Source organism: Zootoca vivipara, chromosome 3 (genome assembly GCF_963506605.1).
Source record: "Zootoca vivipara chromosome 3, rZooViv1.1, whole genome shotgun sequence".
In the NCBI taxonomy this organism is placed as follows: Eukaryota; Metazoa; Chordata; class Lepidosauria; order Squamata; family Lacertidae; genus Zootoca; species Zootoca vivipara.
The window spans coordinates 21,286,580-21,311,203 of record NC_083278.1 but is presented as its reverse complement, the minus strand read 5'-3'; the positions used below and the strand labels follow the sequence as shown (position 1 = coordinate 21,311,203).

At 41.4% G+C, this 24,624-nt stretch overlaps 1 protein-coding gene across 1 annotated transcript in view; it reads right to left on the bottom strand.

Annotated features, from left to right (window-relative positions):
• The window catches only part of CSMD1 (CUB and Sushi multiple domains 1), a 915,553-nt gene that overhangs the window by 250,873 nt on the left and 640,056 nt on the right, over positions 1–24,624 (bottom strand). Inside the window, exons 11-12 of the mRNA XM_035109950.2 lie at positions 5,719–5,822; positions 4,316–4,428 (exon numbers count right to left, since the gene is read on the bottom strand). Of these exons, the coding sequence (XP_034965841.2) occupies positions 4,316–4,428; positions 5,719–5,822 (217 nt within the window). The remainder of the gene's footprint in view (positions 1–4,315; positions 4,429–5,718; positions 5,823–24,624) is intronic.

Below are 24,624 nucleotides of genomic sequence, written 5' to 3'. Positions count from 1 at the left end.
AGGGACCACAAGGGTCATCTAGTCCAACCCGCTGCAATGCAGGATTTTTTTCCTAAGGTGGGGCTTGAACCATGGTTGAAATATTATGCTGATATGCAGCAACGCCTTGGAGCCATCGTGGCTGCGGCCATGCCTTGCCTTGCCCTCGCCCGCCCTTCCACCCCCTCTCGCCTGCCCGACCCTCCCATCCTCTCCAGCCAAGCAGGGTAGCCACCAACGCTACCAGCCCCAGAAGCACAAGGTGGCCGCTGCTGCCACTGCCACGATGTCATCAGGCCCGCTGGCCCTTTAGCCCCGCCCACTTTGTGGCCCCTCCCCTTCTGTGCCTTGGCCCCGCCCCTGAACGACCATGGCTTGCCCCCCCCCCCTTAGTTTTGATCCTGGCTACGCCCCTGGAATCATTTAATCAGCCCAAGGCCTGGTTGCATTGAAATATTTTTGCTCGGTTGCCCATAGATGTGTTACAGAGGCTCCAGGCGAGCCTTCTTGGGGAGAGCATTCCACAGAAAGGCAGCCATGGCAGAAAAGGCCCGTTCTCATGTTGCCCACCTCTCATGTAGGAAGCACACAAAGAAAGGCCTCAGGTTATGATTGCAGGGTCCAAGTTGGTTCACACGGGGAGAGGCGGTTCTTGATGCATTTATATCCCACTTCAAAATCCCTTTATATCCCACCCTTTTTCTCTATGGAGCACAAGGTGGCTTGAATGGTCCTCCTGCCCTCCCAATTTAATCCCCACAACATGCATGCGAAGAGGGTTAGGCTGAGAGTGACTGACCGGTCCGACACCACCCAGTGAACATCGTGGTCAGGTGGAGATTCAAATCCTTGTCTCCCAGGCCCCTAGTCCAACACTCTAACCAATACGCCACACTGACTCTCCCATGTTCACGCAGCTTATGGTAAGCTTTTGAATCTAGTGTAATAGTTCTTATATTACAATGAACAATAAAAACTTACAAATAACATGCCACATAAACAGGGGCGCGAGGCACTCAGTCTGAGTAAGCAGGGAAGCCCAAGGCAGATCCTTCAGTGATCCCTCCCTGAAAACAAAATTCTTGGCATCGTTGATGCAGACATCATGTTTTGAAGATCCATGCAATAGTAGTGAGCAGAGCCTTTCAGCTTTGAGAGGGACTTGGGGATCATGGCATGCCCCCTCCTCTATCAGTGGGCCCTGGTGGGCTTGACTGGCTGCAGGGGCAGCACTCAAAGCAGTGCAGCCATCCTTTTAATTTTCCACAATTCCCCAGAATTGCACATCACTGACTGAAAAAATGTGAATAACTAAATTTAAGACTGAAAAAATAAGAAATTCAGAGAGCTGATATGGACAGCTCCTTCCATCCCTACTACTCTGCCTAGAAAAAGGCCTGGCTTGTCTCATCTGTTCCCAGGCTTTCTCCATTCCTACCTTGGTGCTCTGTACCGTAAGAAATATTTTGAATGTTCATAATCTGTTGGAGGGGTTTTCTTTCCACATTAGATAAGTAAACACTACTAATTAGCAACACAAACATTTTCCCTTTCAGGCTCACACAAAACGGCATTGAATATTGCTCTCATTACTTCCTAATAAATCCTGTACCTGTTTTGTCTGACACGTTCTTAAGTACTTGGCTAAAAACTAAGGTAGAAGAACCAAAGCCACTTTTAATGTGAACAGTGTATTAATTAGGAATCTTTAACAAACTCCTTGGGGAGGCCCACCTTAGAAGCCCCCCCCCATCACCAGAGTTGGGCTGAACTGCTACAATATGTCACCACATAAAGCCAGCCAGCCAATCAGCAGATGAGGAGCACTTCAAAGATAGCAGATATGCCATTTTGTTGTGGGGGAAAATCACAAAAAACTAAGATTAGCTCAAAGGCACAAGCTAAACTACACAAGAAGGCTGCTGCTAAAGCACGGTGCTTGTAGTATGGAGCTTTGTTAGCAAACTTTGCAAAGGTACAGCACTATGCCCCATGGGAGTTTCTGTTTCTAAAGAAATGTAGATTAATCCCTTTGTTTTTCCTGAAAGGGCAAATTCTGCTTACCATAAGGTTGAGGTGCAGTCTTATCAGACCATACACCTGGTAGCTACAGCTCTATATAAACAATTTGTCCATTCCTTTTTTAGCAAGCAAATTCCTGGACTCAATAAGATGGTCATATCATATTACACCATTTCCTACATACACTTTACGAACATTTCTGCTTCTAAAATATTGGAAAATGAACTGGACAGTATGGCATTAATCCTGCATGACTCAAAGGAAACCGAAGCAATAAATAAATAAATAAATAAATTGCATGTATGCTTTTTTTTTCCTTTTCAACATACCCATATACATGTTTTTCACCAGCATATCCCCTACAGCAGGGAGGGTGTGGATTTGAATAATGCAAACACAGAGAGGAGGCCTGATCACATGGGCCTTTCAATGGGAATAAGAATAAGGAATGAGTTCTTTTGTGATTTAGTTGCAAAAGCACATAACTCCCTTTCCATAGACAGAACCCTCAAGGTTGAGGACTACTGTACAGCTAAATGATGGAACCATGTGGAAAGAGCCAATTGCATAAATACATACCAAGGAAATAGTACTCAGTGAACGACCCCATACACTTGTGCCCTCCCATATGATTCACTCATAGAAAAGATGTTCCAAAGTTTCTGCAGGCCTGTCTTGAAATGTTAGGAACCTGAGCAGAAGTGGCATGGTGTAGCATTATCCAATTAAGATTTAGGGGTGTCAAATACTATCACAATCAATCAGTAGAGAATGGACTAGGAACATAGGAAGCAACGTTATACTGCATCAGGTCTTTGGTTCATACAGCTCAATTTTGTCTACACCAAGGTCCCCTCTAGCTATTCCTTGTGTTGCACATTGATGCTATCAGGGTTGTCACACACAATCTTGTTTTCAACAGTGTTTGCACTTGCAAGAGTTTGCGGGCAGTCACAATGCTTCGTTTCCAGTCAATGCATATCTTGTAACGTGTTCTTATCCCACAATGGTCTGCTTTTTTAAATCCCTTTTTTGTTGCATTACAGCTCCCGAAGGCAGCAATAATTTGGTAGCCTTTGACAATCAAACAGAATAAAGGAGAATAAACCCACCAATGAGCTAACCCTTTTCTCTCCTGCTACACTCCTGGGCTAACTCTCAGAGAAACTGCCTGATTTCCTGCAATTTCCCACTTCATTCAGCAGGGTCCTATGACCCTCACGACAGCCTTTTGGGGGCACTTGGGGACTGCTAGTGAAAAGATGGAGGAAAGTCAGCTTCTAGCTACCTCTTTCTACAGATCAATCTCTGGATCCATTCATATAAGAATAGTGGGTGTTTTTTTTTTATGATCCATGGACAAACAAAGGATCACTCCTAACAGCAAAGTTGGGTGGTTTGTGCCAACAGCACTGTACCCAAAGTGGGGCACCTGAGAAACAAAATGCATGTATTAGCATGCTCTGGGGATCCCCAAGATGTATCAAAGTACAGTTAAACATGTGGGATGTGAAACACATAGCAGTCAAGTACAACATTCTAGAATGGACATGCTAGGAGATGCTTTGTACCAGCCAGGAGAAAACTTCCCGTTTCCTCCTGAGCTGGGACAAGACTTCCTCTGCAAGTGACTAGAGTGTGTGTGTGACCTAATCTAGCGAAGTGGAGCACACCATCTTCTTTTGCTCCTCTCTTCTCCATTTTGTTTTTCTCTATGTGTGAGCAGAAGTGATTGCCTGCCTGCAGTACACTTGGGACTAACTCCCTTATAGGATAGTTCCACATGTATATATACTTCTGTAACCTAAGTCTGCCTTCAGGGAGCTAACTGTGAACTGAATGAATGCGAGCAAACTACTTTTATATTCACTTTAATAAGATTGTCGTGTATATTCTTTTTAAGAGGGACAAGAGACCTTACCAGGAATCTTCTATAGAGAGGTTCAGACAAACCTGCAACAAGCAAACCTGTGTTTAAAGGGGAATTTTAAAACTTTGCTAAGACATAGAACTTGCTAACACAAGTTAGGAAGGATATCATTAAACAATATTTCCTCTCCTGCCTCCCTGAACATTCCTACAAAACAAAGAAAGAAAGACACCTAAGGGGAAAGCCTTCATTCTGATGAAAACTGAGCTTGCTCAAAAGTAATGGAATATAGTAGCAGTTCTAAAATAAAAATGAATCAGGTGCAGCAGGAGTGGGTTGAAGCAGTACTGGCTATAACACCCAGTTCTAGTTTACTTTTCTAGCACAGACTAGTTGTGTACTTGCCTAGAGTGGCTTCACTTATTCATTCTATCAGAAATTTACCTTGATATACAGCTTTGAATCCAGGTGATCCAATGCTGTCGTCCGACTGCAAATGGAGCCACATTTGGTTGCTCATGCTCACTATGAGATCAGGGACGCTAGAGCCAGTCAGCCTGTAGATAAAAGAAACCGTAGCATCATGCACAGACACAAGTGTGATGCCTTGTCATATATGCATTATGCCCTTCCAGTTAACAGAGTGATTGCTCCACGACGACTCCAGGTTTTGGAGTGAAATGTCACGCTAGAACAAAGATACGAAAGAAGGACCTGCCAGTTATAAGAGCTCTATGAAGTCACGGCAGGTAGCGAGTGATATGTTTGCATGTTGAAATCAGAGGCTGGCATGAGTCGGAAGTGTCAACTCAAATGGCAGGTGTCGGAGTCCACGGTGAAATAAGGCAATTTGTAGACAACACAAGAATGTCAGCAATAATCTGGGTAGAGATAGCAATTACTGAATTTTATTAAGGAAGCCAGAACATTCTCTTCTCTCAAGAGAGGAACATGGTGAAAGCAATTGTCCTTATTTAAATACCTCCGTAGGCACCTGACTTTCTACATTACGTGCACTTTCTGTATGAAATCTGTGACACTTAATGGATGCATCCAACAGCCTACACCACCACTCTTTTGTTGCACCATTTGCATCATGCAAGGAGCTCCTAAACTTTCTGCAAACATTTTTTTTTAATAAAAAAGAAATCCCACAAAGGGGGAAGTCAGTCCCTCTGCCCTGAAAAATTACCATTAGCATAGCCCCAAAACACCAGTGCAAACCCCATAGAAGTAATTGTTCCTGAAGGTAACTGAGGTAGCCTGTGCTCTTTGAACATGCTCAATTTTTTGCCCAGTGTGGAGCTCGAAACCACAGCCCTGAGATTAAGAGTCCCATGCTCTACCAACTGAGCTATCCCTTCAACTATCACTGAAGTCTCAGTGTCCTTGTGATGAGCACAATAGTTAAAATAAGGCTGTACATCTCAATACAAAAGGCAGTGAGTGCTCTTCCTCAACAGGCACACCACTGAAATTGTGGGTCTTGGGGTGCACCCAAGCTTACTTTCTAGCTAGAATTAACAGCAGGTCTTTAAAAATATTAAGAGTAAGAAGCACTAGCTCCATCTAGTATGTGTACAATGTTAACTTTTATTTATTTTATTTTATGCATTAAGTGGTTTTACTTGTTTTGCTTCCTGTTGTTGTTTCATCCCAGTTCCTGCTCTGTGCATGTACTTTCCAAATAGTCTTTAGACTTCTTTTTTTTTTTAAAAAAAAAAAACCTGCTCAATTTAAGCTAAAAATGAATAGTAAAAATGAAATAGTAAAAGTGGGGACCCTTTCTTAGGGAAGGTTATACAAAAAGAAAAAAAAGAAAAGAAATAATGTTAATGTGTACTTACACATACAACACGGTTCTGGTATCTCCCACTTTTCCAGCATCTCCTACTGTCAGGGTGTCGTATCCTCTTTCTAGCTCAAATTCTTCAAAGGCAAGCTTTATGACCTGTTAGGATAGGAAAGGACCATATTTGTCAGCTGATCATATTTTTTGCAACTGTGCTTTACATTGTAGTATTATTATTTTAGGGGCAAATGTTAATTTTTGCAAATTTATTCAGTGAGCGGTTTAAAATGTATAGATTTGGGTGTGATGAATTCAAATATGCCATAATAATAATATATTTTATAGGACAACATTTAGCTTGTTATGTCTATGATTGGTGAAGAAGCACATAAACTGCTTCTTCACCAATAAGAAATTCTGTTGGTCCTGTTGGCATCTGTCAGTCTTGAGAAACACTGGAGTGCATCTCTGGGGATGCAGGCAAATGCTAAAGAGTAAACTCTAAACAAATCCAGAGTGGAATATCTGAGGTGGTTGAATGGTGTCTTGTACAGTGGTACTTTGTTCTCAAACGCCTTGGTACTCAAACAACTTGGAACCCAAACACTGCAAACCCAGAAGTAAGTGCTCCTTTGCGAACTGTTTTCAGAAGCCAAATGTGCTCCGTAAGAGTGTTACACTTCCGATTTGAGTGCCACGCTTCCGTTTTGAGTGTTAGGCTGAGGTCTGTCTGTTTTTGCTATTTATTTTGCATTTTTGCAGCTCTTTTTGTTTTGTTTTTGTGACTGTGTGGAACCCAGTTCAGCTACTGATTGATTGATTGATTGTGTGACTGCAGTACATTGTTTATTGCTTCCATTTTATGGATCAATGATCTCGTTAGATAGTAAAATTCATGTTAAATTGCTGTTTTAAGGGTTGTCGTTAAAAGTCTGGAACGGATTAATCCATTTTGCATTACTTTCTACGGAAAAGTGTGCCTTGATTTTGGAAAGCTTTGGTTTTGGAACAGACTTTTGGAATGGATTAAGTTTGAGAACCAAGGTACCACTGTATGTCTCCTTCCAGCAACTATTGCAGCAAAGCTGGTGCCAAACATATTGCTCTGCTTTCATTTGGACCACATCAGCAAGGCCAAAGGGGGCGGTCTTACCATCTGGGCAGCCCAGGACCTCCATACACAATGCCCAGGCTTGAGCCCTGGAGAGCTCACTTAGGTGCTGCTAGTGCAGCAAAAACAATGTGGGAGGCAGCAGTTATAAGATAATTTATATTAATAAATAATATAACTCCAAGCACTTGACAATCTTTTTAAAAATATTATTATTTTGCAATTGAACACACAAGCTACTTATTAAGCAAAACTAAATTTTATTAATTTAACTGAAATATCCTATGAATTCCCAAGTCATGTTACAACTTTTTAGCACCCCTCATTTTTTTGGAATTTGAAAGCTGAAAAAAATTCAACATGCTCTAGCGTAGTATACATCTGACCAAGCTAGGAATATTTAATAGTGCAGCAGTGTCTCGGGCATAAAAGTTTTTGATAGAAAAAGAATTACTATCTTTTAAAAAAATAAGAGTAATAAAAGTAAACACAGAGAAAAGTATCTGTCTCTAGGAAGTCTTTGAAAATCAATGTTTTATGGGTTGCAAGACTACAGAAATATAAAATGAAATATATAATCATTAAGAGATTTGTAGTTTTTATTTTTCTGCTCCTCACATCATAGTGGTATACATTTTTATAAAGCTCTGGACATGTATTTGTATATATGTTCAGAGATTAGCAGGTAGTATACCACAAAGATGTGGAGAAAATGACTTACCATTTAAAAGTGAAATAATTTTATATTATAATGCAATACAATTTAATAAAGCAGGTGAAGGCATTTGATTTTTTTTTAGAACATATCAGTTTCATGTGAAAGAAAAGAAGAATTTGAACAGCAGGACGAGGTAATAACACCAAAAGGAAATAAATGTCTCATCATTATTTAAACCAATTCAAAGTTTTGTTGCCAAGCTCATCAAGCCCTGAAGGACCTGATGCAGCATGCAAATCACCAGGGGATTATAATCAAAAGAAGATGTCCTGCATGTGGTCCAATTCAAATGATAAAAATTAGGAGGGTAGTAACAAGATATTATTGGTAGTGGCATACCATCTATGGAACTTCCTCCCAGGAGGCTTTCTGTCCGTCCACACATTTTGAAGACAAACTTCAGCAAAAAGAAACAAACAGTGCTGGTTGCAACAAATATGGGTCGGACCACACCTTGCTAACTTTCGACATCCCTTATTGCAATTAGACTGCTTTCAACTGGTCAACAACAATGGGTGTAGCAGCAGCTATTTTCAGGCTCTCGTAAGAGCAGGATGTCAACAAGAGTCATTCAAATATGCTGGAAGTCAATGAATCCCTAAACTGCTTATGTGTAGTTCAAGAAACTTGAACTATTGCCAAATTGTGTGACCATTTGTGAGCTGATTACCATGTGTGTGCATTTTTTTCATGGGTGGTTGTGGTGGTGGGGGGGCGATAACTCTAGTTTTCTCCCCCTCTCTGCAGAGCAAAGCCGTTTTAAAACACACAAACAAAATACCAATTTTTCAGTTCGTTGCTGCCTTTGCTGAGCAGACATATGCTTCAAAATGACTGATGTGATGTGCTTTCATAACAATAACATATCCAGAACCACAGTAACTGTGCACGGGTGAATATTTACAGTTGTATTGACAAATATTTTAAAAACTAGAAATAATTTTAATGGGATCTGAAACAAGCTATTTGTGTAATAGTTAGTTGGCACGAAATAAAAGAAATCATTATAAAATCAAATCACATACAAATTTGTTTTCACCATATGCCAGAGTTCAGTGATCTATTATGTGTGGACGTTTTATCCTTTGTCTTTGTAAACCTGTTATAGTCACACTTAATTAATTGTTTCAGTGGAAAATAACTTTAAAGGCAATACCACTAAGGTTGAAAAATACATTTTGTACCCTTTCAAGTCCTTAGGTGAGGGCAATGATTAAGATGCAAAATACTTTTTACATAACCATGGTTTTTAAAAAAAGAAACATAAAAGTAGCTAGATATAAAAAATCCAGTTATCCCCTCAATAGTAAAGATTATTTACATCTGAAGGTAGCATCCAATCCCATCACACTGTCAGCACTAAGATTTCCACTTGTTGCACATAACTCCCCCCCCAATCTCTCCACGTGTACAACCTGTGCCCTTCCAAAATAACTTTCAGAGGGTTGGGGGAACTTCAGAACAGGGAGAAGAGAGGGAGAGGAAGGTCCATTTCACAGTCAAAACTCCCAGAGGCGCGGAATGGTTTTGGCTTTGTGTGTCAGATTCTTACCAGGAATGGCCTTATTGGCCAAATGTGGCAGGTAGGTGGGGCCAGCTGTCAACCTCCCTTGCTGGATTTCCAAGTGCCCACTGTCACCGAAAGAACCCTGAGATAGAGTCTGCAGCAGCAGCAAGAAAACGGAACAAAGGGGAGACTCCCTCCCCCTTTGTTCTGGGACTTCCCTATTCCAATTCCAAACCCAGGGATGGAAAGCAGCAGCATGGGAAGCCTTTGGAAACCCTTTGTGATCCTATCCCATTCTCCTTTGCACACTTTGTAGGAGGTGTAAAGGAAAAGAGCAGAGAGAATTGCAAAGCCCTCGTGCCAGGCATAGGACAGGTGGGTGTGGCCTCCCCAAAACAGCCAACTGAGTAAGTATGTTGAATACTGCCTATCTTGAGTAAGTATGTTGAATACTGAATGTCTTTAGCTGGAATGGGACAGATTTCAATCTATCATCTATGTCAAGGGTCAGCAAACTTTTCCAGCAGGGGTCTGGTCCACTGTCTCTCAGACCTTGGGGGGGGGGACTATATTTTGAAAAAGAAAAAGAACAAATTCATATGCCCCACAAATAACCCAGAGATGCATTTTAAATAAAAGCACACATTCTACTCATGTAAAAACATGCTGATTCCCGGACTGTCCATGGGCTGGATTTAGAAGGTGATTAAGCCGGATCTGGCCCCCATACCTTAGTTTGCCTACAGATGATCTATGAGAAAGAAAATGAAAAGTTTTGCTTTGGTGGCCAATAAGATCAGAAAGAAGACCCTGGACATTATAGCAGTGAATTGTAAGGAAGACACAGAGATCTAAACAGAGACTATTATTTGTGGCACAAAACCCATTTTGCTTGTATTTATTTTTGTATTTATTTTTGCTTGTATTTATTTTTTGTATTTATTTTATTCAGATTTGTCATGGCCAGTGGCTAGTACAATAAAGTTATTTGGACTGGATTAGAAAAGTGTTTCTGGAGCTGATATGCATAATTCAGCAATAACGTTTAAATCACTGATAGTATTTCTTTTTCATATTGAAATGCTATTCTTCCCATTGTGCTTTGCAAAGATGATCAGTCATTTCAGATATTAAGTGACGTAACTGACATTTACGTACTCACAATTTACATGTTCATTCCAACAATAAATTTTACAATAGTGCAAAGTCTCCCCCAAAGGTCCAGGGCCCTGCTTATTCTAAGCCTGACGTTAAAAATAAACTAAAAAAGTTGAAACCGATTCTACCATTCATAGCTGCCAAGTCACCCATTTTTCGCGGGAAACCCTCGGATTCTAATCCGTTTTCCGCTGTTATCCCAAATAGAAAAAAAATCCCGGAAATCCCCTGGATTTCCTACCTTCCAGGGAGGCTCCATTTCAGGTGCTGCTCTGCCCATGTCTGGGCACCAGAAATCGGGCAGAGCGGCACCGGGCACCAGAAATCGGGCAGCGCCAGCACCAGAAGTTGCTTCTACGCATGTCCAGACATACGTAGAAGCGACTTCTGGTGCCGCGCTGCTGCTGATCCCGCATTTTTCAGCGGGAGACTTGGCAGCTATGTACCATATGACCTTTTACATTTGTCCTAAATGTAATTATCACTGGACTGAGAAACAAATGCAAATTCTGAAGCGTAATATAATGACTTCATACTATAGGACAGACATCATCATAAGATTCTGTGATGAAGCTGTGTTTTAGAAATTTCATAATATGCTAATTAGCAACAGTGACTTGAATCCAATGGAATGGCTATATGAGTGATGCAAGAGGCTGCTGAAGGAAGAGGGTAGTGATGAATCTCTTTTCTATGAGCTGAACTCCACTCACAAGGGTTGGTATCCAAGTCAGAAGGTTTTTTAAAAACAAATTATACTAATTAGCATGCTGAGATTTGCTAATGGAGTACATTCTTACAGGTATTGCAGTAGCTCAGGAAGTCGCATCTAAAGACATTTCAAATGTAAAATGTGTTTTACAAACAGCATAAGCCATTAAAATAATTTGAATTCCACAAATGTCAGGAGTTCAGAAGAAAGCTAATGGAAATTAAGCCTTCCAACGGATATGACGGTAACGCTCAATAGAATTTGCAGGAAATGTACGTTGTGCGTTGACTCTGGTGTCAACGTTAACACTACTTTATCATAAAAACCACAATTGATAATTTAATAAGTTCTTTTTGTGACTTCATAGCTCCATTGCTCTCTACCCCCCGTAAAAATATTTTTTTCAGCTGAATGCTGTGATTGTGTTAATACAGGTTCAATTCTGCATATCTTTAAATACCACATATTAAATATATAAAAAGGGTTTTTCTTCCTAGAAGTGCAGTATTACCAGCACAGAGCAGACAAGAGTACACTACACAATACAGAAATACAACAAAAGAGGTTTAAAGACTGTCTCTAGGCAAATCTTTAAAAATGTAGTATAAACACTGACAACTGGGAAACACTGGCCTGCGAGCACTCCAGTTGGAGAACAGCCTTTACCAAAGGTGCCATGAGCTTTGAAGAAACTTGATCTCAGGACGCAAGGGAGAAACATGCTAAGAGGAAGGCACGCTTGGCAAATCCACAACGTGATCAACTCCCGCCTGGAAACCAATGTCCCCACTGTGGAAGGACGTGTGGATCCAGAATTGGCCTCCACAGTCACTTATGGACCCATTGTTAAACTTGTCTATGAGTGATCGCCAAAGAAGAAGAAAAAGAAGAAGACAGAAAATATGCATCAAAACAAAACATTTTAAATAATGCCAGTCCCACAAAACATGATGGATAATCTGGAAGTGTAGTCCCTTTCAAGAGAATTATAGGTTCTTTCTTTACCACTCATTTAAACTGTTGTTAAAAAAAAATAGACCAAATGTTGCTCATTCCCATAGGCCATTTGCTTAATCACACACACACCGTCTTATTCCTGGCTATATCTTCTCTCCATCAGATATAATCTCTGCAATGATTGGCCTTAAGAGTTGGCAGGAGATGAACACTACAAGAAGTTTGCTTTGTAGATTTATAAGCTCTAATAAGGCCACAATGCTTTATCCAAGTCATTGTCCTTCTGCAACTGAATATACAGAGCTATTTGCCTGAAAAGCACCTTTCAACAGTGGACCTCCTGTTGCACTCTGTGATCTGGGTTGCATGCACACCTCCTCCTCCTCCTCAAAAGAAGGAAAGAAAGAAAGAAAGAAAGAAAGAAAGAAAGAAAGAAAGGCGAGAGAGAATCCTGGGAATTAAAAATTATCTATTACAGAGCTACCATTTCCACCACCCTTAACAAACTACCTTATTCCCCACACCCACACTAGGCTCAGCTGACATCAACAGAGTAAGTTATAAGGTTCCTAAAGGCAGTTTTTAAATAGGGACTTCCTATTAGAGAAAATCACTATCTTGGCTTTTGGATAGTCCTGTTCTGCTTCCAGGTTCATAGACATTCAGCCACCTGAGCTCACAATTAGATGGAAATATTATAACCCAGTGGTTTCATTTTAATGATGGCAGCAGCATTGCTTTTCTACGGCTAACACAGTGGAACAGATTTCTGGAGTTAAGAAGTGGCCCTAAGAATGAGTAAGTAGTACTTCCCAGTGTTACTCAATTACTATGTAGCATTACTACTACTACTACTACTACTACTACTAATAATAATAATAATAATATTATTTATACCCTGCCCATCTGGCTGGGTTTCCCCAGCCACTATGGCTGGCTTACAACATATCTAAAAACATAATAAAAAACATCAGTCCTTAAAAACTTCCCTAAACAGGGCTGCCTTCAGATGTCTTTTAAAAGTCAGATAGCTGTTTATTTCCTTGGCAGCTGAAGGGAAGGTGCCACAGGGAGGGTGCCACTACCGAGAAGGCCCTTTGCCTTCTCAATATTGTATAGCATATGGTATGTTATATTAGATGGGAGACAGTTTATTTATCACAATCTACTGTTTTGTTTGTTTGTTTCTAGACTGTTATTAATGTGGGGTATAACATAAATTAAACCATAACATAAAAACATGATATGAAATAATTAAACATGAGACCATGATATAAAATATTAGCTACATAAGAAAACCTCGAACAGTAAAATGCCGCAGCAGAGGTACAAAGATACTGAGGTAAAATTAAAATTAAAAAATCATTGAAGGAAAGGTCTGGGCAAAAAGGTTTGTTACCAGAAGATGCCTAAAACCAGTAACTAGTAGCACCACACAAATCACAGCAGAAAGAGTGCTCCAGACAGCAGAGACAACCATGGAAAATGGGTATATTTTCCTGACAACCTGGTGGTCAAACAGTCCTGTATATGGGAAGTCAATCTTTCAGGTAACCTGGTTCTGAGTGTCATACATCAATGACAAGACCTTGAACACAGTCTGGCAGCTAATTGGCAGCCAATGCAGTTCTCTCAGTACAGGTGTAATTTGTGTGTATCCAGACACTTCACTTAACTATCTGGCCACAGTGCTCTGCACTATTAATACAAATAAGAAATAACAACGTTTAGAATATGGATAGGATGACTTCAATCAAGATCCCAAAAAATGTATTAACTGGGGGAATCAAGAATGTCTTTTGAGTATCACAACACAAAATAATTTATACAGCATTTGCACTTTTTAAATAATTGGAGAGGAGGGGCATTTATCTCCTTGGGTTACAACTAGGGTTCGAGTTAGGAATTCGTCTATGAAAATGGTCCCCGATCAGAGAGTAGTTTCATTTTTGCAGGTGTTTTCTGCCAAACCAATTTGTTCTTGGCTTTTTTTTTTTTGCTAAGGTACATTAGCCTATTCATGGCTCTTTATTTTCAATGTATTTTCAATGTATTTTCAATGTTCTAATTTTCATATGAATTCATATGAATTTTCATATGAATTCAAATAAAATGCGACATTCTAAATTTGCTTTCGATAAGCCTAAAAGGAAGCACTTATACTTAGCTGTATTCAAGTAATGATTAATTCAAGCCTCACATTTATAATAATTTATAGCATCAAAGTATAATAATTTACATAAAACACAAAGCAATCAACTAAATGGGATGGTTTGCTTATTATCAGCCCATCTCATCTCTACCTGATTTAAACACTGGGAGAAAGAAAAAGTTAATAAATCTAACAGAGTCCAGTGCTTTCAGTCATAAAACAGTCCCCTTTAAATCAGCTCTAGTTAGGAAAGCCACGATTTCGTAGGAAACGCTCCAAGTCTGTAATGAAGGTATCCTTCATTCATCCAACGTAACACGGAAATTAAAGTCAGTTCACCAGCAAATGTGGCATTACCCTGTGTGCATGACACTTCATCTGAAACAAGTTCCTTTCATACTATTTTATCAATGTAACATGGGAGGACTGCACCCAGAAGTGGATTGTGTGCCTGAATGTTAATATCTGAAGGAACCTTAAAATCCACCTTAAAAAAGAACCACGAGCCTTAACAATTCATTTTTAAGAATGTGATGCTGGTTTTTTCTCCTCCTACCCGGTTTTGGAACCTGGTTTACCCCATTGACGTGGCAACTTCTCTTGACCTTCATTGATGCAAATAACTTCTGGTGGAAAACGTACAACCCAGTTTATTGTTCTCGAAATTGTGTCTTGTTTTGTGTAATATAGGCAGCATCTGACCATGTAACGGTACATTGGGACACCTCATAGGCTAATTCAAACTCCAGTCAGCCTGCATTGGTAAACAGAAGAGTTCCCGTCAGCTCACTTAGACATCATCTGCAATGAATATGCAATGAAGATGTTCTGCATTAAAATGTAAAGAGAATGGTAGAATGGAGTAGCTGCAGTTTCCCCCCTGCAGTATTATGTGACTTACTTTTAAAGCAGGGTTTTGTGATTTATAATTATTGACTTCTAGAAAATCATGTAGTTTTGTTTAAGAATGTAATTTACAAACAATAAAGCAACATCAATAATGTGAAGTTCGGCACACATTGGTGACATCAAGGGGTAGATTTTTAGAAATGACTGTTATAAAAATTAAGGCTACTATTCTATGTAGAATGACTTGAACATAATTCTATTAGCATTTATTTTTAGTTCGAAGAGCCATTTTCCCTCAGAAGTGTAGTGCTTGTGTTATCGAGCGGGAGGACAGTTGAAAAATGGCATTGAAAGACAGCATGTCTATGTTAAAGATAAGGAGGTTAATAGAATAGTAGGTGGTAATGACAAGCATATGTTCAGCTCACTGTCAAAACAACATTCTAACAAATATTTGCAAATATGCAAATATATGTAATTACAGAAAAGAAAAGAAAATGCCTTTACAAGAGGGCAACTGGGTTATAGCTGCATATTTTATTCCTTCAAAGTGGTGTAGGTTGTATGTATTCACATTAAAAGACAATGTGATGTTTTACAATGCTAAAAGCGCACAGAGAAAACTAGGAAAGGAGAAACAATAAGCTCTGTGCAAAGCATATTTATTGTATTAGTTTGTTTGAGCATAGAAATGGGGCTACAAAAGCCAGATGCCGTAACACAATATGCTTTGTTAGCTTGGAACAACATTAAGGAAACATTCTTTGAAATTTTGAGAAGGCTAGTGTGTATGAAATAGGGGAAAGAATGAAATATGTTATTTTTTTTAAAAAAAGAGTGGGAGGCAAAAGAGAAGATTGAATATAGTATGTCGCAAAGCTGAATAACAGAAAAATTCTCCAGCTATCCAGTTTTTTACAGTCTTGGGGGGTTGGGGTTGGGGGGGGCAATGTATTCCAGGAATATGGCATTATTGTAGCTATGCAAATAAAAACATAGCTTTGACTGCAAAGTATATGCATATGCATAAACATTGAAGCCACTTTTTAGCCATAGTTATGTTTATAGCATTAAATAGGCATTGCAGTAACATGAATACAACTATGGTGTCAAAATATATTCTCTTATAGCAGGCATCCCCAAACTTCGGCCCTCCAGATGTTTTGGACTACAGTTCCCATCATCCCTGACCACTGGTCCTGCTAGCTAGGGATCATGGGAGTTGTAGGCCAGAACATCTGGAGGGCTGCAGTTTGGGGATGCCTGTCTTATAGTATGGGGTGGGGGGGCAGGGGTTGTAACAGTTCATAATGTCATTTTAGGATATCATCCTATACTTATTTACATGGGAGTATGCCCCATTGAATTCAATGAGGTACTTCTGAGGAGGCATGTATAAGATTAATATAACAAGTCTCCCATGATGAACTAGAACCATTTTAGTGACAATAGGACATAAAGAAGTATCATTTGAAAAGAAATAGCACTCTAATGGGGGGGGCTTTTCATCTTTCATTTTTTTATTTTTTAAAGAAGTTTTCAGTAAGTTGCATGAAAGCAGGAAGTGAACACAGCAGGAATAGTTTTATATATTCAATTCCTGCAGCAATATGTTTTTCTGTTCACTGTGTATATTTACCCAAATATGTGTGTGTGTGTGTGTGTGTGTGTATGCCATCGACACACAGGAATGAGGGTTGCGTAACAAACAAGAAATAAAGAATGAGAGAACAGATAATGAAAAGGTGTGATATATCTGGGGCAGGGGTGCCAATTTGAATAAAATATTGGCGGGCCCAGGTAAGCCTTGCCCTGCAAAATCGATCACAAGACGTGGTACACCCCCACATTTGAATGGCACTGCCTATCAATGGAGGGGGGGCTCTCAAATATTTTACTGGGGAGGCTGAAGGGACCTCAGACCCTAGGAGTTGGCTATGATCTTGGGGGGGGGGGGTACAAATTCAGCTCTTAAATACATGTTAAGAGAATTAGTTACAGTGTGGGGAATTGAACATGAGACCAGAGAGAGAGAGTTTGGATTTGATATCCCGCTTTATCACTACCTGAAGGAGTCTCAAAGCGGCTAACAATCTCCTTTCCCTTCCTCCCCCACAACAGACACCCTGCGAGGTGGGTGGGGCTGAGAGACTTCAGAGAAGTGTGACTAGCCCAAGGTCACCCAGCAGCTGCATGTGGAGGAGCGGAGACGCGAACCCGGTTCCCCAGATTACAAGTCTACCGCTCTTAACCACTATACCACACTGACCAGTAAAGTATGTGAGAAATTTGGGGTATTGACGTTTAAAAGGTAAAGGGACCCCTGACCATTAAGTCCAGTCATGACCAACTCTGGGGTTGCGGCGCTCATCTTGCTTTATTGGCCGAGGGAGCGTACAGCTTCCAGGTCATGTGGCCAGCATGACTAAGCTGCTTCTGGCGAACCAGAGCAGCACACGAAAACACCATTTACCTTCACGCTGTAGCGGTACCTATTTATCTACTTGCACTTTGACGTACTTTCGAACTGCTAGGTGGGCAAGAGCTGGGACCGAGCAACGGGAGCTCACCCCGTTGCAGGGATTCGAACCACCAACCTTCTATCGGCAAGCCCTAGGCCAGGCACCCCCAAACTTCGGCCCTCCAGATGTTTTGGCCTACAACTCCCATGATCCCTAGCTAACAGGACCAGTGGTCAGGGAAGATGGGAACTATAGTCCAAAACATCTGGAGGGCCGAAGTTTGGGGGTGCCTGGCCTAGGCTCTGTGGTTTAAACCACAGCGCCACCCGCGTCCCTAAACCACTCTAAAAACCGTAACTGGGGGGGGGGGGGAGAGAGGAGCCTGTTTAAAATGGTATGACACTGCTTTACATAAATAGTGCAGATGGGGTGTAAGATGCTCAAACTTTGACAAAAATGATTGACTGAAGCAGTAATGAAAGCAGAGACACAGATATAGCTCAGATGAATAGAGAGCCTGCCTTCTGAGATGAGATTAAAAGAGGAAGTTTAACCAGGAAAAAGTAGTAGGTTGAGAGGAAATACACAGCAAATACTTCAGGATGATGAATGCAATGCATGGGAGATATATATAAATGTTGTAGAAACAGAGAAATTGATAATTGCATTCCATAAGCACCAGGCTGGCAACTGTGAGGAGAGAATTCTGAGTTAGGTGGCACTTTGGCCTGATCCTGCAGGGCTTTTCTTATGAAATATCTATTAATCAATTAATAAATAATGAACTAAATTGCCTGAAAACCGGAATTTGGGAGTACCTTTGTGATCAGGGTTTTTATTTTCCCTGAGTTGGTGAAAACTACCACACTGAAGAGGACGTAAGTGGCGCTGTGGGTTAAACCACAGATCCTAGGGCTTGCCAATCAGAAGGTCGGCGGTTCGAATCCCGGTGACGGGGTGAGCTCCCGTTGTTCGGTCCCAGCTCCTGCCCAGCTAGCAGTTTGAAAGCATGTCAAAGTGCAAGTAGATAAATAGGTACCACTCGGCAGGAAGGTAAACGACATTTCCATGCACTGTTCTGGTTCGCCAGAAGCGGCTTAGTCATGCTGGCCACATGACCCGGAAGCTGTACGCCGGGTCCCTCGGCCAGTAAAGTGAGATGAGCACCGCAACCCCAGAGACGTCCGCGACTAGACCTAACGATCAGGGGCCCCTTTACCTTTACCTTACCACACTGAAGGTTGTAGCTAGAGTAGACTGCTATTAAACACAGTGCAGCTATTTTTACATAGAAAGAGAGGTAGCCTTACTTGCATCGTTTGATTCTTAACAGATTTTCATAAGAAGGGCTGTGAAGGATGAAGACTGACTTTGAGAACATTTTGCCTTCTCCTGTTGGATTGTTACATGTCCTCAACCACATGTACATATTTCTACATATGTGGGCCTGAGACTTTACTACCTGCCATTGTTGCAGCCCCACCACTGCTCACAGACTTTCCAATCCTAATTCCTTGCCTCCTACTATTATGTTGTAAGCACTGACCTCATGCAAGACAAGGTCTTGTAGCTGAATGTTGTAAGAGAGAATAACACTAATGTTGCTTCAGGAACAGTCAAACTTAGATGGAGTCTTAAATAGGAGTGTTAAATGTTGATATGTGGGGAAATTTGGATCTAAAGTAAGATAAGCTGCTTTCTTACTTTATACATTTGACAAGCTATAGCCATATTCTTTCCACTATTTTCAAGTACTGCTTGATGTAGCTAAAAAAGTATCTTGTATTCAAGTACATTTTCCCTAGCCATTTAAATCAGTGATCTATTTTGGGAGTATGGAGTCTCCGAACTAGGATTTCAACAACCCACTTGCCTCCATGAAGCAATATAAAATTGAAACAGCAAAATAAATTCTTGGAAGTGCATGAACGCCAGCATATATCCTCATTTGTTTTGCTTTTATTTGGTGCAAAGAGAATGCTTCCTTAATACAATAAGAAATTTATATGGTTAAAAAGTCGATGCACACACAATAAATATCAACAGATTACTTTGGAATGAATATATTGCTACATTTCCTGTGTTGTACAGCGACCACTATTGTGATTTGTAATGTTCCCCGAGCAACCTGAGTGAATTAGAACTCTGTAGTCATTTTAAGAACGTATGTTGTTGTACAAGGCTCAGTGTGTAATTCACTGGAACTTTTTAGCCTATCCATATTTCATTTGCCTGTGAAGCTATACCATCCATTCTGTATTCAGTTAATGTTCAAGGACAAATAGAGAACTTGAAGTCTGGTGGAAGAGAGGAAGATGGAATATTTTTGTAGGATACATACTATGGGCATTAGTGTCAGAATGTCCCCATTTTTAGAAGCTACTCCTTCAAACACATTCATATTATCAAGGCTATCATAAGCAAGAGCCAGAGCTACATGAGTCAAACCAACGAATCCATCACATACTGTACATAGCATCTATAATTTCTAAATTTCAAGATAGGTCATTTCCCAGCTATTATAGGGTCTAATGATAGTTCCATCTGTTGCAGAGTATCTCCCATATTTCACTGGGAACATTCAATTTCACTGATACAACTGCAAAATGCAATTAGAGATGGTGAGGAATTCGTCTGGTCAGCTTTTTGCAGCAGACCAACACAATTTGACACCAGTCTTTGCTGTGCCTCATTCTCAAAGGAAACACAAACACTGTGTAAGTGCCTGAAACCCCTGGAATCTCACACTGCTCAGAAATTGGGGTGGCATGTAACAATCTGCTGAAATACTTCAACAACGTGATCTACAAATAAGCCTACCTGCACCTGGATCGACCGTGAATAGTCCATAAAACTGAATGGCTATATTTCTAGTGAATTAACAGCAATCCGACAGTCATATTGCAACAAAGGGACAGATACACTGCCATGATACCAATGAAATGGTTGCTGTATCCACTGCATGTTCAGCCCAGGAAAGAGGATAAACAGACAACCACAAACTACAAAAATGGCAAGCACCCTCAGAATCCCTGAAAACATCACCAAAGCCACCAACCACATGCTGTCCATGCACAGAACACAATGAACATATTCTCCACGCACGCTCTTACACCAAAGTGCCCTTGACTTAATCAGTCCCAGAAAGAACTACACCACTGTCAAATACAGACACCACAAAGGTCAAGGTTTCCAGCCACATTACAAGCACTATTCTAGAGCACAACACAAAAATTCAACACGACATTTTAGAGCATTTCGAAACAAAGAGGAAGGAAGGAAGGAAGGAAGGAAGGAAGGAAGGAAGGAAGGAAGGAAGGAAGGAAGGAAGGACAGCTGCTGAAAGCATATCCAGATAAAGGTTCAAGACCCACTAAGGGAGAAAAATACCAAGGCTGAGAAGGACTACAGTGGACATCAAGAGAAGCCACAGGCACACAGAAACAGCAGAACTGTCCGGGGCTCAGTTAACAGGGTGTGGGTCAGTGAGGTAGGCAATGGGAGGTTGAGCCCCATCAGGGAAAGTCCTGTCACTCTCTTTTCATGACTGGAAAACAAAAACATAACCAATCATCTGGCTCCTGCATAGGCCAACCAGCTCTTTTGGCCAACATACTCTTCCTTGCAACTATGTGACCAATGCCACCTTTCTATGTTGCCTGATAGGCCAGCTCTGCTGGATAGCATCTCAGTAGGGCTCATCATCCCTCCCCAGAATCAACTTCCCTTGTCACTGTCTGCCTTTCCTTTCCATTACCCCCAACTGCCTGCCTCATACACTCTTGGCTACAGCAGCCATCCCATTTGTGTACCCTGAGAGGTCTTTCTCCTCCCAGTCCATGGAAACTGACTGAGCAGAGAGACGAGAGGCCACTAACCTTAAGCCTATCTAGTTTGCTGCCCTGAGTCTCCCCAATGAGAGGCCTATTTGGAGGAGAGCTGAAATCAGATCCTATTACAGTAGGAGAAAGGGGTACCGATCTGTTAGTCTCTAGTAGGAAAGGCACAACACATGGGGAAAAGTCAAAGCCTTTATTGAACAGCAGGATGGCGTGCAGCCTGAAAGGGAAAGAAGTTTGTGAAATTGTCAGCGATCCATCCTTGTAAGACTCCTGTGGCTGGGATAGTGGCTGCATCCCTTGTGACTGAAACACTTGACCTTCATGTCATGGATGAACCTTCCTGGAACAAGTAGGTTGTCAATCCAACAGAGAAACAGCCAGGAGTATCTTGGTCACTGCTAGTGATTGATGTGGGACTTCTCTCCTGGTCTGTGTGGAGCAGGACATGCGATGAATCCTGTACTTCTCTCAGAGTGGGCTAGGAAAGGCAAGAGGAGACACAAGCATTAGCTAGCAGATGGAGGACATAGTTGCTGAGTCTGGAGGCACTATAGGCCTTGGTGAGGGAATGTGAGAAAGAGTCAGTGTTCATACCTCAGCCTCTCCACTGACTAAGGATACATACCTTCGCTTGTTTGGTGGCATGTGGTGGCAGCTTGTTGTGCTCTGTGCTCAGCGCTGTGGTCCTGCAAGTTAAGAGTGATTGGCTTTGAGAGTCTTTGGCCAACAGTTGCAATAGAGAGGAGTGTGTGGCCTTTGCCAATGGAGAATTTGCCTGTGTGCAGGGGTTAGTATCTCCCACGTATTGGAAGATGCTGTTCCCCACTGTTGGGGTTGTGGAAAGGCGTTACAGCAATGCCATTTCACACAAGACAACAATCGCAGATCATAAATGTGGGGGGAGACGTTTGTAGAAGTCATACTTTGTAGGATGCATTCCCCCATCTCTTGCTTACCTGTGTAATGTTGTTCTGTTGTGGTACTCTCAGTGGTGGAGTGCAATGGGGTGCTTGAATCTGCAGTCCCAAGGCAAGGTACCTGTTAGGGTTCTAGGAAGTAAAGCATTAGAAATGTGCTCATGTTGCTGGGCGAGCTGTGAAGTGCTTTGTTTGGGTACAAAGTGACATTTCACCATTTTACCCATGTGAACCACATAAGGATTGATACCATGGGGCTCAGGATATCAAGTTGCACACTGCTTACAATGGCCTAAGAGTTATGATCTATTTGGGTTTGGTTTATATACCAGCAATGGTGTGCTATGATTGAGTCACTGTCTATCCTATGGTCTGTTATGGCAGGGCATGGACAGGGCAGTTGCTGATCTAGTAGTAGTATTTTTCTCTCTCTGTGGGTTAAACCACTGAGCCTAGGGCTTGCTGATCAGAAGGTCGGTGGTTTGAATCCCCGCCATGGAGTGAGCTCCCATTGCTCGGTCCCAGCTCCTGCCAACCTAGCAGTTCGAAAGCATGTCAAAGTGCAAGTAGATAAATAGGTACCGCTCGAAGCGGGAAGATAAATGGCATTTCCATGTGCTGCTCTGGTTCGCCAGAAGCGGCTTAGTCATGCTGGCCACATGACCCGGAAGCTGTACGCCGGCTCCCTCGGCGAATAACGCGAGATGAGCGCCGCAACCCCAGAGTCGGTCACGACTGGACCTAATGGTCAGGGGTTCCTTTACCTTTTTATAGTCAATGGAAGTGAAATTCCTTGCATTAGGCATATGGCTGTTGTAAAGTTGTGCCATCGACGAGGAAGTGGCTGTGGTCTGGGAAGTATAGGACACTGCTTAGGACCACTCCGCCCCTGTGTCACTTATGTTCTTTCCCCAGGTCCACCCCATTTTAGTGGTTGTGTCCTCTTCTTTGGCGATCATTTGTAGTTGAGTAAGAGTGTCTTAACAGTGAGTCTGTAAGTGACTATGGAGGCCAATTCTGGATCCACATGTCCTTCCATACTGCGGACATAGGCTAAGGAGGGAGGGAGTTGATCACGGTGAGGGTTTGCTAAACGTGCCTTCCTCTTTGTTTGTTTCTCCTTTTCGTCCCAAGTTCGTGCTTCTTCAAAGTCCTTTGGTAAAGGCTCCAATTGGAGCGTTCGTACTTACCAGTGGAAAAAGCCCTTGAAAGGTTTGTTCCAGCAGTGATTTCAACTGGTGTTACCTATTTCCCCTCAGATGATTGAACTCAAATACAAAGATGCACCTGAAAACTACTGTGTGGAGTTGCTGGTCAGCTATTGTGTGTATAATTAAAAACTACCCCAGAAAACCAATTTGTTTTGTAACATGTGTATTTATGCATTTAAATGCTTAGTTACTGTGTAATTACACCCCTTTTAAATTGATTCTTTTGCTAACTCGAGGTCACTGAGCACACCTAGCGCTCTCTTGATAATGCAGCAGCTGAGAGATGATTGCCTCGCTCTTGCCCTTCAGTATAATAGCTAATGCCATACACAAGGGAAGGAAACTGGAGCGGAAACATAGCTCATGACTTTGGCGGTTTGAATTGAAAACTGTTACGATAAATACTATGTGATCTCATTTCTCTAAGGTTTACATTCAGTTTTGGTAATTACACTTTCTTTCATTCAACAGAAATCTGAAAATGTAGCTAAATGGTCCCTTACAACTCAGCATGTGAGTGATGTATATGCTCTTTAGTATATATAAATGAGGTTACATAAGACTCGTTTTAGCCAGACCTTGAAATCATTTGGATACAGAGAGAACTACAAAACACAGCAGTGTGCTTTTTAGTACATTATCTCACTATACTGGTGCTAGGCAGTTTTTATATATATACTGTATATATATAAAAAAACCACCTTCATTTTGTTTCATTTTGTTTACAGTTCTTATTTGTACTGGAGTACCTTGAGGGCCAAGTTTGTACCTTGAGGGCCAAGTTTGATAGAGCCTCCAGCCTGTCAATCACCCAATGACAGGTGATTTTTTTTTGCCCAAGGGTCTACAGAAGTCCCTTTCAAAATGCTGTTTTACACAGTGCTTTTAAAAAGGGACTTGTGAATAAATGTCAGCCAGCTCATTACTGGATCTTCTGAAGGCCAGTACTTTGCATAGTGCTTTGCAAGAGGGCTTTACAGGTATTGCCAATCAGCTGACTGATGCTATCTCTGCAAAGCCTCTTTTAGCTGAGCTGGGTTTTCATCTGCCCCACACCTAATATCAAGAATATGACTTCAAGTTTAGGGGAGGTGGGGTGGCTTGACTGAAATGGCCTCATGGACCATATAGAGGAGACTCGTAGGTCTAGTAAGCTGTGCAGCGCAGCTGAGCTAGATTTTGATCCATTTTTGTGGAGGGACATTAATTCCCTATGAGATGAGGAGATAAATTCTGCTCTGTTCAGGTTGGTGGGAGAAACTCCATTAAGTTTTACTGTATTGGGGAGGGGGCTTGGCTTCCCTTTGCCACAAGGTACCAACAATTTCTTCCCCCTTTTTGCCCTTAAAAATGAACCTTATGCTG